The sequence below is a fragment of the Cervus canadensis genome, chromosome 5, assembly GCF_019320065.1.
Source record: "Cervus canadensis isolate Bull #8, Minnesota chromosome 5, ASM1932006v1, whole genome shotgun sequence".
Classification (NCBI taxonomy): Eukaryota; Metazoa; Chordata; class Mammalia; order Artiodactyla; family Cervidae; genus Cervus; species Cervus canadensis.
Window position 1 is genome coordinate 28,337,151 of NC_057390.1, and position 21,027 is coordinate 28,358,177.

At 50.2% G+C, this 21,027-nt stretch overlaps 1 protein-coding gene across 2 annotated transcripts in view; it reads left to right on the forward strand.

Moving 5' to 3' along the window:
- Nucleotides 1-382: 382 nt before the first annotated feature.
- TTC7A (tetratricopeptide repeat domain 7A) overlaps nt 383-21,027 on the forward strand; it is a 120,072-nt gene continuing 99,427 nt past the window's right edge. Inside the window, exons 1-3 of one of the 2 annotated variants that reach the window (XM_043468495.1) lie at nt 383-573; nt 8,791-8,954; nt 14,757-14,925. In XM_043468495.1, coding sequence (XP_043324430.1) covers nt 390-573; nt 8,791-8,954; nt 14,757-14,925 — 517 coding nt within the window. In that variant the 5' untranslated portion in view covers nt 383-389. Of the gene's footprint in view, nt 574-8,790; nt 8,955-14,756; nt 14,926-16,412; nt 16,471-21,027 lie in introns of those variants that run through there. The other variant, XM_043468496.1, reaches the window with a different exon arrangement.

Here is a 21,027-nt window from a genome sequence, read left to right on the forward strand (position 1 = left end):
CGAGGCCGCGCCACGCCCCCGCGGGGGTGGAGCTGCGGCCGGGGGCGGGTCCGCGGCTGGCGGCGCCCGGGCCCGGGGCGGGGGTTGTGGCAGCAGCTGCAGCAGCGGCGGCGGCAACGGCGCCAGGAGCTGCTGCTGCAGAGGCGGAGGCTGCTCCTGGACGCGTCCGGGTCGCGCAGCCGGAGTCCCAGCCCGGAGGTGCCGGGCGGTGCGCTGGGTGCTGCGGCTGCTGCCCGCCCGCCGCTGCCCGGGCCCCCGCTGCCACCCGGGCCCCCGCCGCAGCTCGCGCCCCCGTCGACCCCGCCCGCGTGTGTGCCCCAGCCGGGACGCCGCCCCCGGCCGGGTCTCCACTTCTCGGCCGCACCTCCCATGACTGCGCCCGCTCGAAGATGGCTGCGAAGGGCGCGTACGGCTCCCACCTGAAGATGGAGAGCGAGCTGGAGCGCTGCCGCGCTGAGGGCCACTGGGACCGCATGCCCGAGCTGGTTCGGCAGATGCAGGCGCTAGTCATGCTGGGTGGCGGAGGCGGCCGGCGAGGCAGCCCGAGCGCAGGGTTCACCTCTCTGGACACCGGTGAGTGAGTAAGGGAAGGGGCCGGTTCGCAAGCGCGGAGCGCGCGAAAGGCGCCGCCTCCTCCAGGAAGCGGGCCCCGACTGCCTGGGGCGGGAGGTGGCTGCTTTCGGTATTGCTCGTCTTGCGTTGCTGATGTTAGGAAACAGCCAGGGTACTTAGGAAGGTTCTTCTGCCCCGGGAGAAAACTCACGTGCAGGTTGTTTTGGGGAAGAGAAATAAACGGCTTTTGCTCTCTGCCCTTTCCGATCTTGTGGGCTACTCCGACTACTGTGAAATGGTGGTAGCAACACTTACCAGCTCAGGGCGTGGGCTGGACCCCTGCGCCACCCCTCCAACCCCCGTTCCGGTGCCTAAACTCCGTCAGGTGAAGACTGCCTCTCTTTGCCCTCCCCGCTTTCTCCCGTCATTGACAGCGAAGCTCTGTGCACCGCCAGTACGGTTGGGGGCTTGACGAGCGCCACGGTGGAGTGAAGTGGGAAAGAGGGCTGGTTAAGCCTTAGATTCCTCTTCTGCGTTCTGCTTCAGGACGCCTCTAGCCCTGGCAGTCGGTGACTTCAGCAGTAGGGCTGGTTTGGCTGGGCTGGGCTCTTGTGCCGGGGCGGGAAAGCAGCCTGATGTGGCGGTGGGGAGCACCCCGCCCCAGTCTCCAACCTCAAATCCTCTTCCTTGTACCTTCGGCTCAGCCCAGCGAGCCCTGTCTGAGCCCTCTCTGCTCAGCCAACTTTCGGGCCTTTGTGGAAGGTGGCAGGGAGTAAATCAATACAGATAGAAAGTTTTAACGACTTCCCAGCCCGTGGAAGGCTCTGAAAGGAGACAGAATGATAATAGTAATATCAGTAATAAGTAACTTGCTCAGTCGCTGTGTGCCAGTGTCTAAGCCCTGTAATCAGCTCGTTAATTTCTCCAACAACCCCATGAAGCAGGTACTCTTGTTTGCCTCTTTCAGACAAGGAAACTGAGGCACAGGTTACTTAAGTAACTTATCATCCAGCCAATAAGTGGTGGAACCAGGTTTTGAACCCAGATTTCTTTTTTTTAATAGAATTTATTTATTGGCTGTGCTGGGTTTTTGTTGCTGTGTGTGGGTTTTCTTTAGTTGTGGAGAGCTGGGGCTACTCTCTAGTTGCGATACACGGGCTTATAGCAACTTATAGTGGCTTATAGCCAACTTATAGTGGCTTCTCTGGTTGTGGAGAAGGCTCTAGGCACAAGGGCTTCAGTAGTTGCAGCTCTTGGGCTCTAGAGCACTGGCTCAATAGTTGTGGTGCATCGGTTTTGTTGCTCCGCAGCACGTGGAATCTTCCCGGACCAGGCCTGGAACCCGTGTCCCCTGCACTGGCAGGCGGCTTCTTATCCACTATGCTACCAGGCAAGTTCCTGAACCCAGATTTCTGAGGACATCCTTTTAACCACTTGCACCATTACCTCTCAAGGATGTATTACATAAAAACCGAGCTTGAAGACCTGACGAAAATGGATGGGAAGCCGAGGGGTGATCGGAGGGCAATTGTGTGTTAGATTGTGGAGCTCAGAGAAAGGAGAGGTTTCAGGAAACTGCAGAACTGGTGCTGGCCTCTAATTGGTGTTGGGAAAGGCAGAGTATTGTTTCCTGGTGAGGAGGAGGGATAGATGGACACCGAGGGAACTAGATGGCAGGGATGGACAGTTGGTCTGAGACTCTCAGGTAGGTCTGAATGTGGCAGTGAGTTGCATTGGCCAGAGCTGAAGATGCATGTGGGGGAAACTGATGGGCATCTGTCTTCCAGGGAAGGATTGATAAATTTCAGGTTCCTTCTGTTCCCTGTGTGGGGTGATGTGGTAGGGTGGGGCTGGTGAGGGTGGAAGGCAAACTGACCCATGCCAGGGCACTGGGGCCTGGACAGTGCATGGGAATCTGAGTGAGGTTGGCAGCACCACAGAGAAACTCGCTGGGCTCACGAAATGAACCGGGGCCTCCTGGAGTCTCCACAGGACTGTGCTTCCTAAGCCGTTATTCAGACATCTCAAAGAGGTTGACTAATTAAGTCATTGGTATTACAGGACAAAGGAGTTTGGGGAATCCCAAAAGCTAAGACGTGAGGCTTAGTGGATTCAATATGGTTAAACTGATTTTTTAAAACTATAGAACTTCTCAGAGCCTTTCATGTGCTCACCTGCCGGTGATATTCAAGCCCAGGTTAGAGTATAAACATTTCTCAAACTTACTTTGACCATATGCTATGAAGCATTATTGGGAAGCACTGGCATGGCATAGTTATAAATGGTATGTGTAGTTACAAAGTGCTTCTCTATTTGAACAACCTTTTTTTGTAAACAGCCCAGTGGGGAAGGTAGGAATGACTGTCCCCACTTTAGACACCAAGGGCCAGAAAGGTCGCATAATGAGTAGTATGTGGCAGAGAATGTGTACCCAAACATGAGTCTCACCCAAGTCTACTAGGGACAGAGGAAGGAGTGTGAAGCCTGGCTGGGCTTCACAGTGAGTACTGGCCAGCCCAAAGAGGGAGGCTGGGCGCAGTGGGGTCTTTACTGCCAACTTTGAGTTTTGGTTCTATGAGTGATTTTCTCCCACTGTTAAATCTAGATACACTTATTCCAAAATGCACACACGCACATGCACACACAGACACACACAAGGAAGGAAAACAAGTGACTTCCAAAGCCCATGTGTAGGGCATTTTTGGATTGTCTGCTGTTTTGGTCGTTTCTCCACTGAGTTCCTTGATCACTGGAAGGATTGGCAGCCTATTCTTTTTGAGGGGGTGCTGGCATGACCCTCCCCCCCGCCCCTGCAACCCAAGAGGGAGATTCTTAAAAGTCTCACCTGGTCTATTAGATTGTTACAGTCAGGGACCAACATAATGACATAATTTGGGAGAAGGGAGGAAGCTGAACCCCAGCTGAACCCTGCTTTACAGACTGAGGCCCCACTGTATCTGTGGGGTTTCCTCCAGGAACAAAGAATAGCTCCCAGAGCCTGGGTTTCACTCCAGGCAGCAGGAGGGGAAAACCCAGCTGGAGGGGAGCCCTCTTTCTGGTCAGAGATGAAGGAGTGAAGGATCAGGAGATGCTCCCCCAGAAGGGGCCCTTATATCCCCCTTTCCTGTCTGGGGAGATTGCTCCCCACCACCTGCCCAGGGGAAAGGGGTTGTTATTGTTTGTACATTTTCTTTCAGACATATCCGGTTTAGATTTGGTCAGGATGCCACAGGGGAACCCCAGAGTGTGGCTAGCTGTGATGGGGTTTGTTCATGTAGAGACAAAAGACCCCATCCAAGTGGTTAAAAAAAAGAAAAAAAAAAACACCTTTATTATGAAAAATTTTTTAAACATCAAAAAAATACAAAAATGAATCTCATGTATCCATCAACCAGTGTCAGTAATCACAAACTCATGAATAGTCTTGTTTGAGCTATACCCTGGCCCATTTCTCCCCCACATTGCTATTTCAGTATTTATTTATTAAACAAGAACTCTTTTGAAAAATAAAACTACCATTATTGCAGTCCCCCTTCATCTAATGCTTTACAGTTCATTTGCTAGAATCAGGATCCAAATAAGGCCTCACATTGCATTTGGTTAATGGATTGATCTAAGACATTTTATTATGAAAATTTCATAATAATTTGATAAATTTCATAAAAATTTCAAACATACAAATTTGAAAGAATTTTGCAGTAGACACCTATATTGCCACCACCTAAATTCTGATATTCTTTTACTGTACTGTCTTTAATCACTTCTGCCACACTCTCCATTCAGCTTGAGTCTCTTAATCTGTAGTTATCCCCCTTTTAAATTAGTGATTAAAAAAACCTGGCGATTGTTCTGAGCTTTTTTTTTTCAGCTGAAGCTAGAGGGAGTGTGTTTGAGGCAGGTGGCCTGTCACGAGTTTTGCCCTCTTCCTCCTCTTGCTGTGGTTGGGAGGTCCCACCCTTTGCAGTTCTGTGAAGTGAGCAGTTGCAGAGACCACTGTGTCCCCTTTTGACCAGGAGGGAAGGGGCTGATCTGAGCACCTGGCCCGCTGGCTGGACCCAGCTTTCCTGACTGAACTGATAAGTGAAAGAGAAGGGAGCTCTGCCCTGAAAGTATGGGTTCCGGGGAGGAGGCTGGTATCCTTGAAGTGGGTCCCTATTACTTGTCACCCGTTGAGAGCCCTGGAGAGGGGCAAGAATGGAAGGGAAGCTGGCCCCAGAGGCCCCCAAAACAAGGTGGGAAGACTGGGGGGCCCTAAGTAGGGGCTTCCTTTGTGCCTCTGCTAAGGCAGAGGGCTGGGCTGGGCTGCCAGAATCAAGAGCCAGGCTGTCAGAGTCTGTGGCATTGTCTGTGAGAAAGGCCTTTCTAATGTCCTGGGAAGGGAGAAGCTGGAACACTTAACCTGACCCGGGATAGGGAGTAGATGTCAGACACTAAATGATAAAGAGTAATTTGTTTTACCTTTGGAGATGGATAGGAAAGCCTCAATCTACCTATATCCTTATTTAACAACTGAAAACCTAGAATAGCCTTCAGTTCCATAGACTGACCACTTGAGGACAGTGGGATGGAAAATGTGGAGCAGGGAGGAGAGTTGGACAAGGAAGAAAAGAAAGTAAATCCCCAATATCCACTAGAGTGTCTGCTAAGTGGAAAAACAGAGACTGAGTGAGGAGTGAAGAGGGAGGGCAAAGGATTCTGGAGAAGGACCCGGAGTGTTAATTTACAAAATAGTCTGTAACTCACAAGTGTGTAACAGTGAGAACTGTTCTTATTCCTGACCTTGGAATTAGCTTTTAACCTACTGTTTACAGCTCCTTAGATTGTTCTTTATTTCCAGACTATCAGAGGCTCTGCTCTGCATGGGATGTGGGGAAGACAGACTGTTCTTTGGCTGCGTTACGTTATGGTGGGTTGTGACCATAACAGTATTACATCTCTATTGTCATCTATAAAATGAGTATAATTTCTACCTTTCAGAGCTGTGCAGATTAAATGATACTAAATGATAAAGTACCTGATACTCAGTACATGCATGCGTGCTTAGTCGTGTCCGACTCTTTGTGACCCCATGGACTGTAACCCATCAGGCTGCTCTGTCCATGGGATTTTCCAGGCAAGAATGCTGGAGTGGGTTGCCATGTCTTCCCGCAGGGGATCTTCCTGACCTAGGGATCAAACCTGCATCTCCTTCATTGGCATTCTTTACCGCTGGGCCACCAGGTATTCAATGAGCCCTCAGCAAACATCAGCCCTCCTTTGGCAGTAAAAGGCACTCTTGTGTTTTAGAGTAGTGCTTCTCAAGCTATCTGTGGTGAAGGCTCAGTTTTATGTTCTGGGTTTTGGGTTTTGTTTGTTTTTTTAGATTCTCAATCTGTTGTACTCTGATACTTTCTTAAAATACATAAACTGATACCCACTCACCCCCAGTTTTTTAGTATTTGATTCAGCAATTATTCTGTTACATGATTATCAGTGTTTCTAAACGTACTTTGTAAATTTCTGCACTCACCCCGCAGGATTGGGTCACAAACATGCGCAGACCTGCCCCAGCCCACGGACCACAATTTAGCAGAATGTGTTCCGAGGATAGTTCCATTATTTTGAGGAGAGGAATGGGCCCTGGGGAGCACTTCAAGATTGAGGTTTGCCTGGAAGGAATTGGTTTCTTTTGGCATGAAAGGAAAGGAGCCAAGGAGCTCTAGGGAGCTCTGGGTTGGGCAGTTGAGTGGTGGAGGCGGGACCTGGGGGTCCAAGGGCTGGGCTGCAGACCTCAGGGGCGGGAGCTGTGTGCGCAGGTGCGCCGGACAGCTGAGGGGCGGGACCAGCGCAGGAGGCGGAGCCTGGGGAGGGTTTCGGTTCCCAGGGAAGCGCGCGTAGGTAGGCTCAGTCCCTCAGCCTTCTACAGGTCTTTGCAACCCCATGGACTGTAGCCCTCCAGGCTCCTCTGTCCATGGAATTCTCCAGGCAAGAATACTGGGGTGGGTTGCTGTTTCCTCCCTGGGAAGTAGCAGGTTCCTAACTCTGCCTCAAGCTTTACAGATTAGAAGGGGACAGCAACTTGCCTGGTGGCCCACAGCTCAGAAATGCAGCTCAGGCACCCACTTCTAAGCAGCTCACTTCCCTTCCTGCCTGAGATTTTGGAAACGTAGGATATTTCCCTTTATTCTTGGGTTGATTTAAATTTTATTTTTGACTGGATAATATATTCACATGGGTCAGTCTTCCAAAGGTAACCAAAAGAGTGAAAAGCCTCCCTCCACTTCTGCCCCTCCCCCATAAAGCAGCAGAGTTGGCAGATGTTTATGTTATTCTTTTGTATATTTTTATGCATAAATGCACAGTGGCCCACTGTGTGTGCTACACTTTCTGATCAGTGTATCTTGAAGTTCATTTCATGATGACCCATGCAGAACTTCCTGATTTCTTTATATGGTAGTGTGGTGTCCCTTTTAATGAATGTATCATGCTTTATTTAATCAGACTCCTCTTTATGGACATAAAAGTTGTCTCTAGTTTTCTGCTATTATAAACAACATTTCAGGAATGGGCTTATATGTCAGTCGTTTGACACATGTTTGAGGATGTCTGTAGCCATGGGATTACTGAGTCAATGGAATGTGCAAGGAATAATTTTAACATATGTCACCAAATTGTACTTTATAGAGGTTCCACCAACTTTTGCCCCACCAGCAGTGGATGATAGTTTGAGCCATTGTTTTTGCCCATTCCGTCCAAATGTTAATTTTAGAAATCATGAGGTCGGTAGCAAAGAATGGGCTTGTAGGCTGTGGCATACTCAGAGGGGACATGTCCTGTGACAGTTTTCTTGGGTCTGGTCTTCCAGGGTGCTCTCCGCAGGGCATCTCCCTTACAGAGAAAGACTCTTACTCAGGGACAGGCAATTGTATACCGGTGGCTTTGATTTGTGAGCAAACTGCAGTGGTCCTGAGAGTAAGGAGTGAGTGGCATTCTGAGTAGGTCTGAGAACGCCATCCTGGCAGCAGAAAGAGCTTTAGAGGAGGTGGGACTGAGCTCACCTTCCTGGAGGCATTTTGGATCTGCATGGAAGTCCCCAAGCCTGATAGCTTCCCCATGGGGGAGTGGAAAGGATCTGTTTCACTCAGCAGCTGATATTTATTGGGCGCCTATATTCAGTGGTCCCTGCTTTGTTCGAGGGGACTGGGCCATGAGCCAGTCACACTGAGCACAGCCACCCGAGGCTATCCCTAAATCACCCTCAACCTCAAACCCTGCACCCTGAGCACCCGGATCCCACCCCACCCAGGTTGCCCCTGCTGTAAGTAGCAGGAATGTGGTGGCCCCAAGACTGGAGTTTTCAGTGCTGCTGGGGAGACGGCAAATTAAACCAAGCAGTATAAAATCACTAGCCAAGTAGTGAGGTCTGTAGACTAGCTTACGTATGTGAGAGAACTCTAGAAAGTGCCAAGTACTGAAGGTGTTCAAGGATTTGCCTTGCTACACCGGTAAATCTGCTTCCCGCCTTAACTCTGCTTGGCTGTTAGATTATCCCGGTGCCGTGCCACGACCAGTCGCTTCAGTTGTCTCTGACTTTTGGTGACACCATGGACTGTAACCCAGCAGGCTCCTCTGTCCATGGGATTTTTCAGGCAAGAATACTGGAGTGGGTTGCCATGCCCCCCTCCAGGGGATCTTCCTGACCCAGTGATACAACCCACATCTCCTACGTCTCCTGCATTGCAGGAGGATTCCTTGCTGCTGAGCCACCGAGGAAGCCCAGGTTATCCCAGGGTCACGTTCAAATACCTTAAAAACAGTGAAAACCAATTCTGGTTACATGGAAGTTAGGAACACTAAACTAAAATGTGTAAGCCACCTTGCTTATTTTTCCTCTTCAGTTGTTTGGGAAACGTTCCTTCTTGGTGTAAGAACTTGTCACTGTGGAGCACGGATATGATTTTGTCATTTTAAATTCTGAAATTCCGGAATTTGTGCCAAGTCCTGGGAACTCCACGTCCTCAATCGCTACACTGCAGAAATTAAACCGAAGGGCGCAGTTTGTGCTGTGGCCGTGGTAGAATGTCTGGGTTTTCTCTTCAGAGGCTGGTTAAATTTGTGGAATCTGTCTTTGTTTTCTTAGACCTGGACCATTCATGTGCCTGGGGCGGGAGTGGTCGGGTGCATACAGTCTTCATACTCGCCTTGTTAAGGGGACTGCTGCCCTCACGTACGGACTCTGACTCCCGCCCTGCTTTCCAGATGACTTGGGGAAATTGCTCCTGGCCGAGGCCCTCCTAGAGCAGTGTTTGAAGGGGAACCATGCCGCGATAAAAGACTCCATCCCTCTGCTGGAGAAGAATGAGCCGAAGATGAATGAAGCCAGAAACCACCTAAGCAGCATCCTTAACCACGGGAAGCTGCCGGTAAGCTGTTCTCCCCTCTACCCACCAAGCCTAGGGCTGTCTGTCTCCTCCCTCCTGTCTGCCGTCCAGTCTTGCTGGGGTCATGTGGTTGCTGGGGAAGCATGTATCTCTTAAGGGTCAGCCTTATGCTGCTCAGTACAGTAGCTACTAGCCACAAGGCTCATCCAAATTGAGACGTGCTGTGAGTGTAAAACACACACTGGATTTTGAAGACAGTACAAAATGCGGAATATTAAAGATCATTAATTTTTTATATTGATTACATATTCAGATGATAATATTTTGAATGTATTAAATAAAATATTAAAATTAATTTCACCTGTTTTTAACCTTTTTTAATGTGACTAGAAATTTTTACTAGAAAAACCTAAATTATACTTGTAGCCCAAGTTGTATATTTCTATTACACAGTGTTTGGTGGACCTAGTTTATCCCTGAGTATTTGGCCTCTTCGAGAATCTCAGGGAAATAAAACCTAGTAAGCCTACCATCTAGTTGGAAACAGGTACATATGCTGTTGTCTAGCAATGGAAGCCAGAGAAGGCAATGGCACCCCACTCCGGTACTCTTGCCTGGAAAATCCCATGGACGGAGGAGTCTGGTAGACTGTAAACATGGGGTCGCTAAGAGTGGGAAACGACTGAGCGACTTCACTTTCACTTTTCACTTTCATGCATTAGAGAAGGAAATGGTAACCCACTCCAGTGTTCTTGCCTGGAGAATCCCAGGTATGGGGGAGCCTAGTGGGCTGCTGTCTATCGGGTCACACATAGTCAGACACGACTGAAGTGACTTAGCAGCAGCAGCAGCAATGGAAGCACTCCATAACATGGCAATCCAGTTTGAGTCCACGTGCATTTATTGAGCACCTACTGAATGCAAGGCATTAAGCAGTGATATAGAGGGAGGTACAGTCTCAGCTTTCTTTAGACCTTTACTGCTCGAAGCATGGTCCACCCATCTGCAATATGGGTGTTATCTGGGAGCTGTTAAGAGTGCAAAATCCGGGGATGTCCCTGGTGATCCAGTGGCTGACTGCAGGAGCCCAAGTTTGATCCCTGGTCGGGGAACTAGATCCCACATGCCACAACTAAGAATTTGCATGCTGCAATTAAAGATCCTACATGCTGCAACGAAGACCCAAAATAATCACAGAAACAAACATAAATAAAAGGGAAAAAATGCAAAATCTGATTCAGAATCTGCATTTAAGAATGCTCTCTTGGTGATTCTCATGCACTTTAAGTTTGAGACTGTTCTCAATTCCAGTGTATAGTGAGCTGTAATAGAAGTATTGGTATGTCATTAGAGACCCAAAGAGGAAGTAATTTTTCAAGAGATATTCCAAAGTAATATATTTCCTGACTTAAATATTGTATCGTAACCCACTATGTGCAAGGCATTGTGTTATGTTGTTCAAGGGCAATAAGTATGAGTCCAGTGTGGACCCTGCTGCAGGGCTACTGAGAAGATAGTCCTGTTAAAAAATTCTTCAAGGTGGACTGTGATACATGCCACTGGAGTAGCTTACAAGGGGAGGCAAGTCTTAGGGGAACGGTCCTTGGGGTGAGCTGGGGCAGTCAAACTCAGGCTGATGGTAGTTCTGAAATTGGAGCCATCTGGGGGCTGGACCTTGAAAGGGGTCAGGATGTGGACTCACACAGATAGAGCAGGGCATTCTAAGCTATGGAAGCGGTGTATGGTCCAAAAGTTCCTCTTAGAAGGATTTCCTTAAAGTATGTCAATTAACAGGAGCATCAGGGAATGGCTTTAATTAGGTGTAAAGGGACATTGTGGCCAGAGAGTTGAGAGTGAAATACCAGGCCAGGAAGCGGGTGCGTTTTCTGTGAGCGGTGTGGGGAGACTGTCCTGGGAGTTTAAGGTTACTGCCTTCATACTCATTGACAGGGATTACTGTAGTCCTGGGAGGTTTTGTCCTGGATTAAAATAGCTGCTTGACCCTGAGCCTGTCCCCTGATCTTCCAGGCCTTCCAGTTTCTCATCTGCCCATCAAAATGGCTGAACTTGACCGGTAGGTCTCAAGTTTTTCCCATCAAGACCCTTTAAATTTTTTTCCATCCGGTAGACTTTTTAATTGTATATTAAAAATTTCTTTTTAAAAATAAAAATGACTCAGGCTTACTGTAAAAAAAAAAAGTTCACTAAAATAAAAAACTAGTTTGAATAATAATAAGTCCTTGTTTCCACTCCTACCCCCGTGACCACTCCCATACTGAGTTGAGCTCTGGTCATCACTTGCTGTGAATTCCATATGCCTTCTCTGTGTTAACAGTCACATGTACACATGTATGGAGCTTTCTTTTCTTCTTAGCGTTATATGGTTCTTACCTGTCAAGTTGCTCTTTTGCACCAAAAACTTTCACTTGATGCTGTCTCCATGCCAATACCTCATTCTTTATATTTGCCAAATAGTATCCGCATGTATTATTGTGAAAACTGCTTTATCTACCGTATCAAATTTATTCAGTACAGATTTTACCATGCTTTATTAACCAGAGACAAAGATAGGCAGTGATAACATTGAGAAATTCACTGTTATATGGACCAAGGCTAAAAACTCCATGTTGATCAGGCACAATAAAATATTAAAAGTAGTTTGTGGGATTCTCTATCTTACCCCAAAGGCAAAGGTGTGACTGGGGTGTGCTGTTTCTTGGCAGCAGATGAAATCTCAGATGGATTCCCATGCATTCTGAGGCATTCTCATGGGGTGAGGAGGAGAGGTGGGTCTCGGGGCACCTCCTCAGCGTAGTTTGGAACCTTCTGCCCTCAGTCACCTCTGAGATCCTCTATAGCTTCGTGCTTTGGAGGCTGGTGAAAATGAGCCATTTGTCCTGACTTCGGGTGTCCAGTGAGTGCCGGGCTTTGCCCCATCTCATTGGTGCCTCACAGTAACCTTCTACAGTGGTATTTACTGTTATTCCCATTTTCCAGATGAAGAAACTGAGGCCTAGGCGAGGTTAGTCCCTTAGCCAAGGACCACAGCGTAAGTCTTGAACACAAGCTGTCTGCCTCTGCTCCCGTGTGCTCATCTTCTTTGCCATTTTTCAGTGTTGTGTGTCCCGAGTGCTGGAGTAGAAATTAAATAATGACTGAGAAGCTGGGACTAATGTGGGTGGTGATGTTGCGGCTTCTGCTTTTAGAGATCTCATTTGGCATCTGTGAAGTATTTCCCCATCTCTTCTTCCTCTTACCTGAGTGTACACATGAGGTCACTCTTCCCTGTTTATTGACAGAGACAGTGAGGCACAAAAAGGCTCGGTGACAGGCCTGATCCATCCAGTTGAGGGACTATTCTCCAGACCCAGTGGCTTCCTGCAGAGCATGCTTCCGTGAGGCCTAGGCTCTGTGGTTCCCACACTATTGAATTGACAAGCCAGGTTCAAATTCAAAGGCATGGGTCCCAAAGGGCACAGCCAACTTTTCATTCTGCCAGGAAAGGACATTCACAAAGCCCCCAACACAACAGCAGAACCATACCATTTTCTATTACTGTCGGTCCATAAAAGAACAAACATCTTAACATCAAAACACAAGACAGATATGCTTAAGAATTAAGAATTATGCTCTTCTTAATTCTTAATTCCTAAGAATTAAAGGCAGCTTTTTAACTAGCATAACTTTAACTTTATAAAACATTCACCTCATTGTCCTTAATTTTCCACCAGCTTGGTGGAAACCCTGTTGTAAACTGTTATTGGTTCACCAGGAACCACTCCAAGCTACACCCTGTCATCTCGCCCTGAAACATGTCCTGAGCTTAGTAGCCCTTTTCCCCCTTTACAGGAGAACAGAATAATAATAATAATAATTACTCATGGCGTGTGTTTATCTAGCTCCTTTCTAGAGAAAAGTTCAAAGCTCTTTTCTGGACTTCGTCTCCTAATGCTCTTGGCTTCGCTGTGACGGGAGGTGATGGGTGGCTGTTATTATCCTGCCCTCAGCGATGGGGAAATCCAGGACAGGGCAGGGAAGAAACGTGCCTCTAGGAGGTGTGCGATCTGTGGCCCTGACCCAGGGCAGAGGTGACCTGTTGGGGGAGACTAGCAAATCCCCTTGAAAATTCAGCCTTTGAGCAGGTCTGCAGTCAGCAGGTCAGGCATGCAGGGGGTCCAGGGGGCCCACTTGGTGGAGACGTTGTGGGAGGTCAGCAGAAGGGAGCTCTCTCTGGCAGCCAGGGAGGCTTCTAGGAGGAGGTGGGCCTGAGCAAGGCCCCGAAGAAGAGTGGAAGATCTGCATAGACTGAGGGGAAGGGAAGACTGTTCTAGACGGGGCTTGTGTGAGCAACAGCAAAGGAAGAATGTGTATTGGACCCGTGAGGAAGGAGATTTGGCTTTGCCGTGTTCCACTTCCCTTTATTGGCTTCTGAGAGGGCAGTAGGTGGTGAGGAGTGGTAGATGCTTCCCCTGGAGTCATGAGTACCCCAGACTCTGATCTCCCTACAGGGGGGCAAGGGCAACACCTTCCTGTTGGTGACAGAGGCCAGGAGTGGGGACCAGGACTGCATCTCGCAGTCTCGTGGGAGCGAGAGCATCTCGCGGGAGCCGCGTGGACAGAACTGATGCTCTATGGTGGGGGTGGTGCCCAGAGCCTGGCCAAAGGGGTGGTGGGCTGGCTGAGCACAGACATGGAAGCGGAGGGCTACAAACAGTGGCCTCAGAAGGTGGGAGATTTTAGAGCAGTCTGGGCCCATGTCCAAGGCCAGGACTCTCAGACAGGGCTGACCAGACCTGCTTGGGTCCTGAGGGAGTTTCCAAGAGTGCTCATATGGGGTGGAGATTTGAGTGTAAGCAGTACTTGATCAAGTAGGGGAAAGAAAACAGGCTTGAGTGCAGGCACTTGATTCTGATAAGATAAGGGCAGTGGCCTCACAGGCCTTCACTCTCCTGTCTTCTGGCCATGTTGTGGCTGTGGCCATCTCCCCACAGGGGTCCTGCTGCTGTGGGTGAGGGTTTCAGCTTCAGGCCCCTCACCTGCAGGACTCTTTCCAAGGCCTTTCACCTGGTTAAATATTTATACATATATGCGTCTATCTATCTATCTATCTATCTATCTATCTATCTATCTATCTATCTATCTATCTATGTAGATGGGGCTTTCCAGGTGGCACTAGTGGTGAAGAACCCTTCTGCCAGTGCAGGAGATGTGAAAGATGCAGGTTCGATCCCTGGGTTGGGAAGACCCGCTGGAGGAGGGCATGGCAATCCACTCCAGTATTCTTGCCTGGAGAATCCCATGGACAGAGGAGACTGGGGGCTACAGTTCATAGGGTCACAAAGAGTGGGACACGACTGAAGTGAGTTAGCACGCACGCACATTTATATAGAAGACCCATAATTATATAAGCTTTAGGCCCCACAAAGCTTGGCTGGGTCTGTGCCTCCCTACTTGTGTTAAGAGCAAGTGCCTGAACTGAGTGCCAGTGCCTGCCTTGGGTGAAGCTTCTGGGAGCTTCAGGAAAAAGGAGTCAGGGCCCAGTCTGTGAGCCACTTGCAGTCTAGTTGGGGGCGTAAGACACACACACAACACAATTAGGGACTCGTGTGAAGATATCACCAAGAGCTACAGTGTAGGCCAGGGACTACAGGTGTGCAGAGAGGGGAGCTGTCCACATGTACTTGAGGGGTGGGAAGGCTTCCTGGAAGAGGAGGGGTCTTCTGAACAGGGTCTTAGGCAAACTGTTATGGCTCAGTGAGGGGGGTATTCATCCCCGGGTACCTGGTGGGGGTGTGCCAGGGGCTTTGCGGCAGGAGCCCGTTGATATGATCCTTGTCCTTTTAGCCGCAGTATCTTTGTGAGGCCATGCTGATCCTGGGCAAGCTGCACTACGTGGAAGGCTCATATCGAGATGCCATCAGCATGTACGCACGGGCCGGCATTGATGACATGTCCATGGAGAACAAGCCCCTGTATCAGATGCGGCTGCTGGCAGAGGCCTTTGTCATTAAAGGTAGGTGTGGGCACTGGCTGGGGCTCCCCTTCACTGTGCCCAGGTCATTACACTCTGATCCCCATGTCCCTGGAACACTGACCAGCCAGGTGGTTGCTGGGGTAACCAGCCACACTGCTGGCTGACCGCAGGTATGGGATGGATGTCAGGTCAGAAGACTTGGGTAACCCGCCCTTGCTCTGTTGACAAGTAGTAACGCAACTGTGTGCCCTTGGGCATATAGCTCTTCACCTTTCTTGGCCTCAGTTGATTTGTCTATAAGACAGCGTCATAATAATCTGCCCTCACAGGGTTACCACGAACAAGAGGAATCAGTTGTGTAACCAGGTTGGGAAAGGCTTAAAAAATGTGCCACCTGTCGTCACGCTGGCACCAGTGTTGATGTTGGCTACAGGTCAGGTGCTTGATGGCAAAGAAACCTGGAATTGCTCAGATATCTGCTGCTCTCCTGCTGTGAGCGGCCCAGGGGGGTGGTGCTGGGATCCTGCTATGGGCGGATCAGAACCACCTCCCAGGGTGAGGAGTGTTCTGGTGGGGAGCTAGGCACATGGACTTAGTAATGTAGGAATTTCATGATGGGGGCTGTGGATGCCCATGTGGGGAAAGAGTGCCCTTGACCTGAGCTTGCAGGTGTTACATGTTAATGAAAGCCCTACCCCAGACTTTGCACTGCAAGCTCCTTCTTCCCTGGATCCTTGAGCCCTGGGGTCACAGAGCCTGAGCAGTGGCTCTTGGTGGCAGTGAGGGTCTCAGGAACCTGTCTGTCCAGACTGTTGCCAGGATTCTTGGATGGTCAGTCTTCTTTTATTCCAGCACAGACCAACCCCCAGAGTCTAGAAACACATGTGGCCCTGTGGGGATTTGGTGTCTGGTATTGGTAGAGTATTTGTCACCTTCTTTTCTATTGTAGACGGGGACATTCTGCCATCTTATATACAGGGAAACTGAGGCCCAGAGAGGGAAGGTGCCTCACCCAGAGTTACCCAGAGATCTGTGGTGGAACGAGGATTGGAACCTCCACCTCCTGTGATGTTGGCTTTGGACCATGATTCCCCACTCCCAGTCTTCTGTCTCTTTTGGGTCCAGGAGGGCTGACTAGTCTGAGCAGGGCATAGCCTCCTTTGAGAGCTGTTTGCCCACCCCTGAGTCCCTGGGTCCCTTTCACCATTGAGAGATTGTTAATGCCCCCCCGGGAAGTCTGCTGAGATTTTCACCCCAGACAGACCCAGTGTGGGGCTGTGAAAGGCCGGCGCCCATCTCAGGTGGTCCAGTGTGGGGTCTTCTCCCATTGCTTTCTTGTGCCCTTCTCTGTGCCCCTGGCATAGGCTGGGCGGGGGTCTTGGGAGGTTGATCTTCATTTGGAAACCACCTCTGCCACCAACTCCCCGAGCCTAACACCCTTCCTCAGGGCTCCTTTCCGGCACTTTTTCCTGTAGACCTGGCTCGGTACCTACTGCTCCCTGTCTCCTGCTTTCTACTCTTTCCAGCACGCCTCCAGCTTCTTGGGGGAACACAGGCCCGGTGGTCAGAGGTGCTGCAGGGGAGGTAAGGAGCCGGGTGTCCCCGGCATGGGCTGCTCGATTATCTGGCTGTGCTGGCTCCCCAGCCCCCACTGACTGCATGTGGCCTTGTGCTTGCCTGCCTCCTCTCTGCCTGTCCTCTCTGACCTGCTGCAGTGCCTGTACCCTGCTGCTTGGCATGCTGAGGTTCACCTGACCCTGTGTGTGCTTGAGATTGCATGTGGCCTCCGGAGTGTGCATGGAGTTGATTTTCCTGGGTCTAGGGGATCCAGCAGGGCTCCCCATGCAGAGAGTAAGGGGTGCGGATGGCTCGTCATTGGTCCTGACTCCATTTGTGAGCATGGGGCTTGTGTTAGCCTGCCAGGCTGCCAGAGCAAAATGTCATTGACTCATGCTCAGTCATGTCTGACCCTTTTGCATCTCCGTGGACTGTATCCCACCAAGTTTCTCTGTCCATGGGCTTTCCCAGGCAAGAATAACTGGAGTGGGTTGCCTCTCCCTCCTCTTGGTGATCTTCCTGACCCAGGGATCGAGCTATTGTTTCTTGAGTCTCCTGCATTGCAGGCAGATTCTTTACCACTCAGCCACCTGGGAAGCCCCAACAAAATGTCATAGACTGGGTGGCTTAAAGAATAGGAATTTGTCACGGTTCTGGAGGCTGTGAAGTCCAAGATCCATGTACCAGCAGCATTGGTGTCTGGTGGGGGCTCACTGCTTGGATGGCGGGTGGCTGCCTTCTTGCTGTGTCCTCACATGACCTGTCCTCCCTGTGGGGTCCTGGAGAGATCTCTTCTAGTCACCTTCTTATAAAACCTCTAATCCCGTCATCAAGCCCCCACCCTGATGGCCTCATCTAACCCTAGTTTCCTCCCAAAGACACCATCTCCAGGTACCATCCCATTTCAGGTTAGAGCTACAATGGATGAACTTGGGGGCCCACAGACACTCAGCCTGTAAGTAGAATGGAGGCAGCAGCATGCCCCAGAGTTCAACAAACGATAATATATATTTATTAAACCCTCACTACACTGCAGGTATGCCCTCCTGCAGTCTACACAGTAACCCGCTGAGTAGGTGTTCTCTTCATTCCTATGTTCTAGACCAGGAGTTACAAGCAAAGAGGAGAGGGGACCCTTGTGGATGTCCCTGGAGTTTGCAGAATCAGGATTTGAACCCAGGCAGCCAGAGCTCATGAACACTCTGTGGTGGTGCTGCTCACAATTCTAGACTGAAAGGAATCATGGAAATGATGTAGGTCCGTTCTCAGGTAACAGATGAAAAAGGCTGGCGGAAGTGAAACGACTTACCTGGACATCAGTTAGCTTGTGTGTGAACCAGAATGCCCTTCCTCTAGGCTGCCTCTTTTCAGCCTCTGTCAGCAGATGTTGGGTGGCCTCCTGCGGAAGCCCGACATGCGTGCTCCCCAGTACTCTGCCTGGCTAAGCCATTATAGCTGAGCTTCTGTACCATCTTGCATTGGAGTCTGCTCTGTGGTTCCACCTGGTCCCTTCCTGTGGGGCAGGGAGTTGGGTTCTCCAGCCCATGTGGCTGGAGGGAAGGGGCGAGGCTGTGTGTTGTAGTGGGAGGGGCCTGAGCGCCCTGCCTGGAGACTCAGTGGGGCTGTAAGTGTGGGTGTCTCAAGAGCAGGCTCTGGGTCTCTTCACTCATGAGAGACACAAAAACACACTCAACTCACCCGCTTTCCCCTTCAGAGCAGAGGGACTTGGCACTGTGTCCTCTGGGGGGTCACTCACCAGGACTTGACCTTGCTCTGAAGTTGGGGGGACATGGATGAGATCAGAAGATTCTTTCTGATTCTCAAGGAGGGCTTCAGACACCGTCCCAGGAGCTTGAGAGAGGGGGGCAGCTGAAGCAGTTGTGGGTTTCTCTTGCTTGAAGTGAAGAAACCTTATGTGCATATACGTGTATATTGCATAGAGTGGGGGACAGGAGGTATATGACCCTCCAACTCCTCTAAGGGAAAAAAAGTTACTGTCTATGTCAAATTTGATCAGAAACAATATGAAAACCACAAACTTTTCACTAAGATAGAATAAAACAGCTTCACTTCCCTGTCTGAATGAACTGTTCCCCAACATCACACCTGGGATCAGACTGACCTGATCCTGCCAGGAATGGAGGACTGGATTTTAGGGCCTCACACGGGCCCCCGGGAGGTGGGCTGGGCTCTGTCAAAGCCTCTGGCTTTAAGGAAGGACTGTCTCTCCCCAGGTCCTCCAGCTCCTCCTGGCTGCCGAGTTGATGGGTCTGCCACACAGAAATAGGCCTATCTTGTGGCCTGCCGCTCCCAAGTCCCCTGCTGGCCCTGGATGGAGCTGAGGGCCCTGTCCCTGTCTGTCACAGTCCCCCAGTTGGCCCCTCCTCCCCCAGTCTTCCAAGCTCCTCTGGTTATCTGACTCCATGGTATACCCGGAAACGTGAGGCGTGGGCCCTCCCGCTCTGGACCCTGAGCGTATGATGGGGGTGGGGGGTGGGGGGGGCAGGATTATCACATGCACCACCCAGGAGCTTATTGGAAGTGTAGACTCAGGCCCCACAACCAGACGTATTGAATCAGAATCTGCATTTTTAACAGCATCCCCAGGTGATGTGTATACACCTTACTGTTTGAGAAACAATGCCCTGGAACTCTCGTTTAATAAATATTTGTTGGCTGGTGGATTGACCTTCATTTCATCTCTAGAATGGAAGGGAGTTTTTATGCCCACTCTTTGGATGCAGAAACTGAGGCTTGTCTGCGATTGTGCAGCCTGTGAGTAGCAGAGCTTGGACTGGTGGCCAGTGGTCGTCTCCCAAGCTCCCATGGCTGACTAATATTCCATCATATGAATATGTATGTTCCACATCTTTATCCATTCATCTGTGATGGATATTTAGGTTGTCTCCATGTCTTGGCTGTTGTGAATAGTGCTGTTGTTAACACAGAGGTGCGTGAATAGATACAGATCCCTCCTTTTGATACCATTTTGATTGGTTTGGGGGGAACATCTTCCATTTACTTTTCATGAAAGATGCTGAAGCTGAAACTCCGATACTTTGGCCACCTCATGCGAAGAGTTGACTCATTGGAAAAGACCCTGATGCTGGGAGGGATTGGGGGCAGGAGGAGAAGGGGTCGACAGAGGATGAGATGGCTGGATGGCATCACCAACTCGATGGGCATGAGTTTGAGTAAACTTCGGGAGCTGGTGATGGACAGGGATGCCTGGCGTGCTGCGATTCATGGGGTCGCAAAGAGTCAGACACGACTGAGCGACTGAACTGAAAGATAATCTATAGTAATTTGGTGTCGAGACACTTCTCCAAAGGCCTGTGTTCAGTACTGCCCATCTTTGCAGAGCCCTGCTGGTTTGATTCTATATGCTTGTGGCTGTCAGCCTGTCTTCCCATGAAACTTGAAGCCCCTTGAGGATAGAGGGTCATTTCTTCAACATTCCCAATCTTCTCTCCCTCTTCTCCCTTCCCTTCCCAGAGCACGTGTTTCTGATAAATGAGGTCACTCCTGGTGCTCAACATGATCTAAAAAGTTCTGTCCTTTCACCTTTTCTTGGGCCACTGTCCTCGGTGACCAACCCCATTTTTGTTCCTCTACATGTAGGTAGCACCAACGCTTCCTTCCAGACACAGTTCAGGTGCCTCCTCCACCAGGAGATCCCCCTGATTGTAGCTGCAGACTACAGCATTCTCTCCCTCTGTCAAGCTCATTTGGACCTTGGCCCAGTCTCCCCAGTTAGAGGTCAGTTTGCTTCTCCTGCCAGGGGTCTGGTGTCTTGTCATTGTACCCCTGGCCCAGCTCCCACTGGAGAGAGTAAAATTTGCCAGCGGTTGATTCAGCAAGTGCCTGCTGGGGGTGCCGTGATGGACAATTCGGGTCCCTCCTCTCAGAGGAGTGGCAGGTAGGTGAGCAAGGCCCACCGCTGGTGTGCTATGCCTGGGGAGAAGCAGCCGCTCTGGAGGAGGCCCGCTGGTGAGTCATAAGCCACCTGGTGCCACTCTTTCCGGCCCCACCTCTGCATCGGCAGGCCGTTGTGTCAGTGAAGTCCACCATTTGGGAAAAGCAGGAAACGGGAACACCCAGTGGTGGCTGGTCTGTAGCTTACTCCCATGGCCTGCTGGGCAGGATGCCAGACTTGCTGCCTGGCCATGGTGTCCTGGCCACGTGGCTGCCCCCAGTTCTGTGGGCTGCTCTGCCTTGACATCTTGATGGGGGCAGGGGAAGGGGTTGGTCTTTGAATTCCCTTAGGGGCTACAGCTCCTCAGCTGCCCATCTCCAAGTAGGAGAATCACTGATGCCCAGGGAGAACTTGTTTGACCCACTCTGTTCCAGAGAGGGAAGTGAGTGAGACCTAGCAAGTTGTGGGGCCTTCCCAGGTGAGCTGGCAGGTGAGGCTGAACGTTAGGATGGATCAGCTGCAGATGGATGGAATAGGTGCCCTCCAGGTAAAGGAAAAATCCAGAGGGAGGCCCTGGGGAAATGGAAGTGACTTATTTGGAGTAGGGTACAGTCATACCTTTCTGGAATTAAGAGAGTGTGTGGGAGGGACTGGGAAATGAAGGGGCA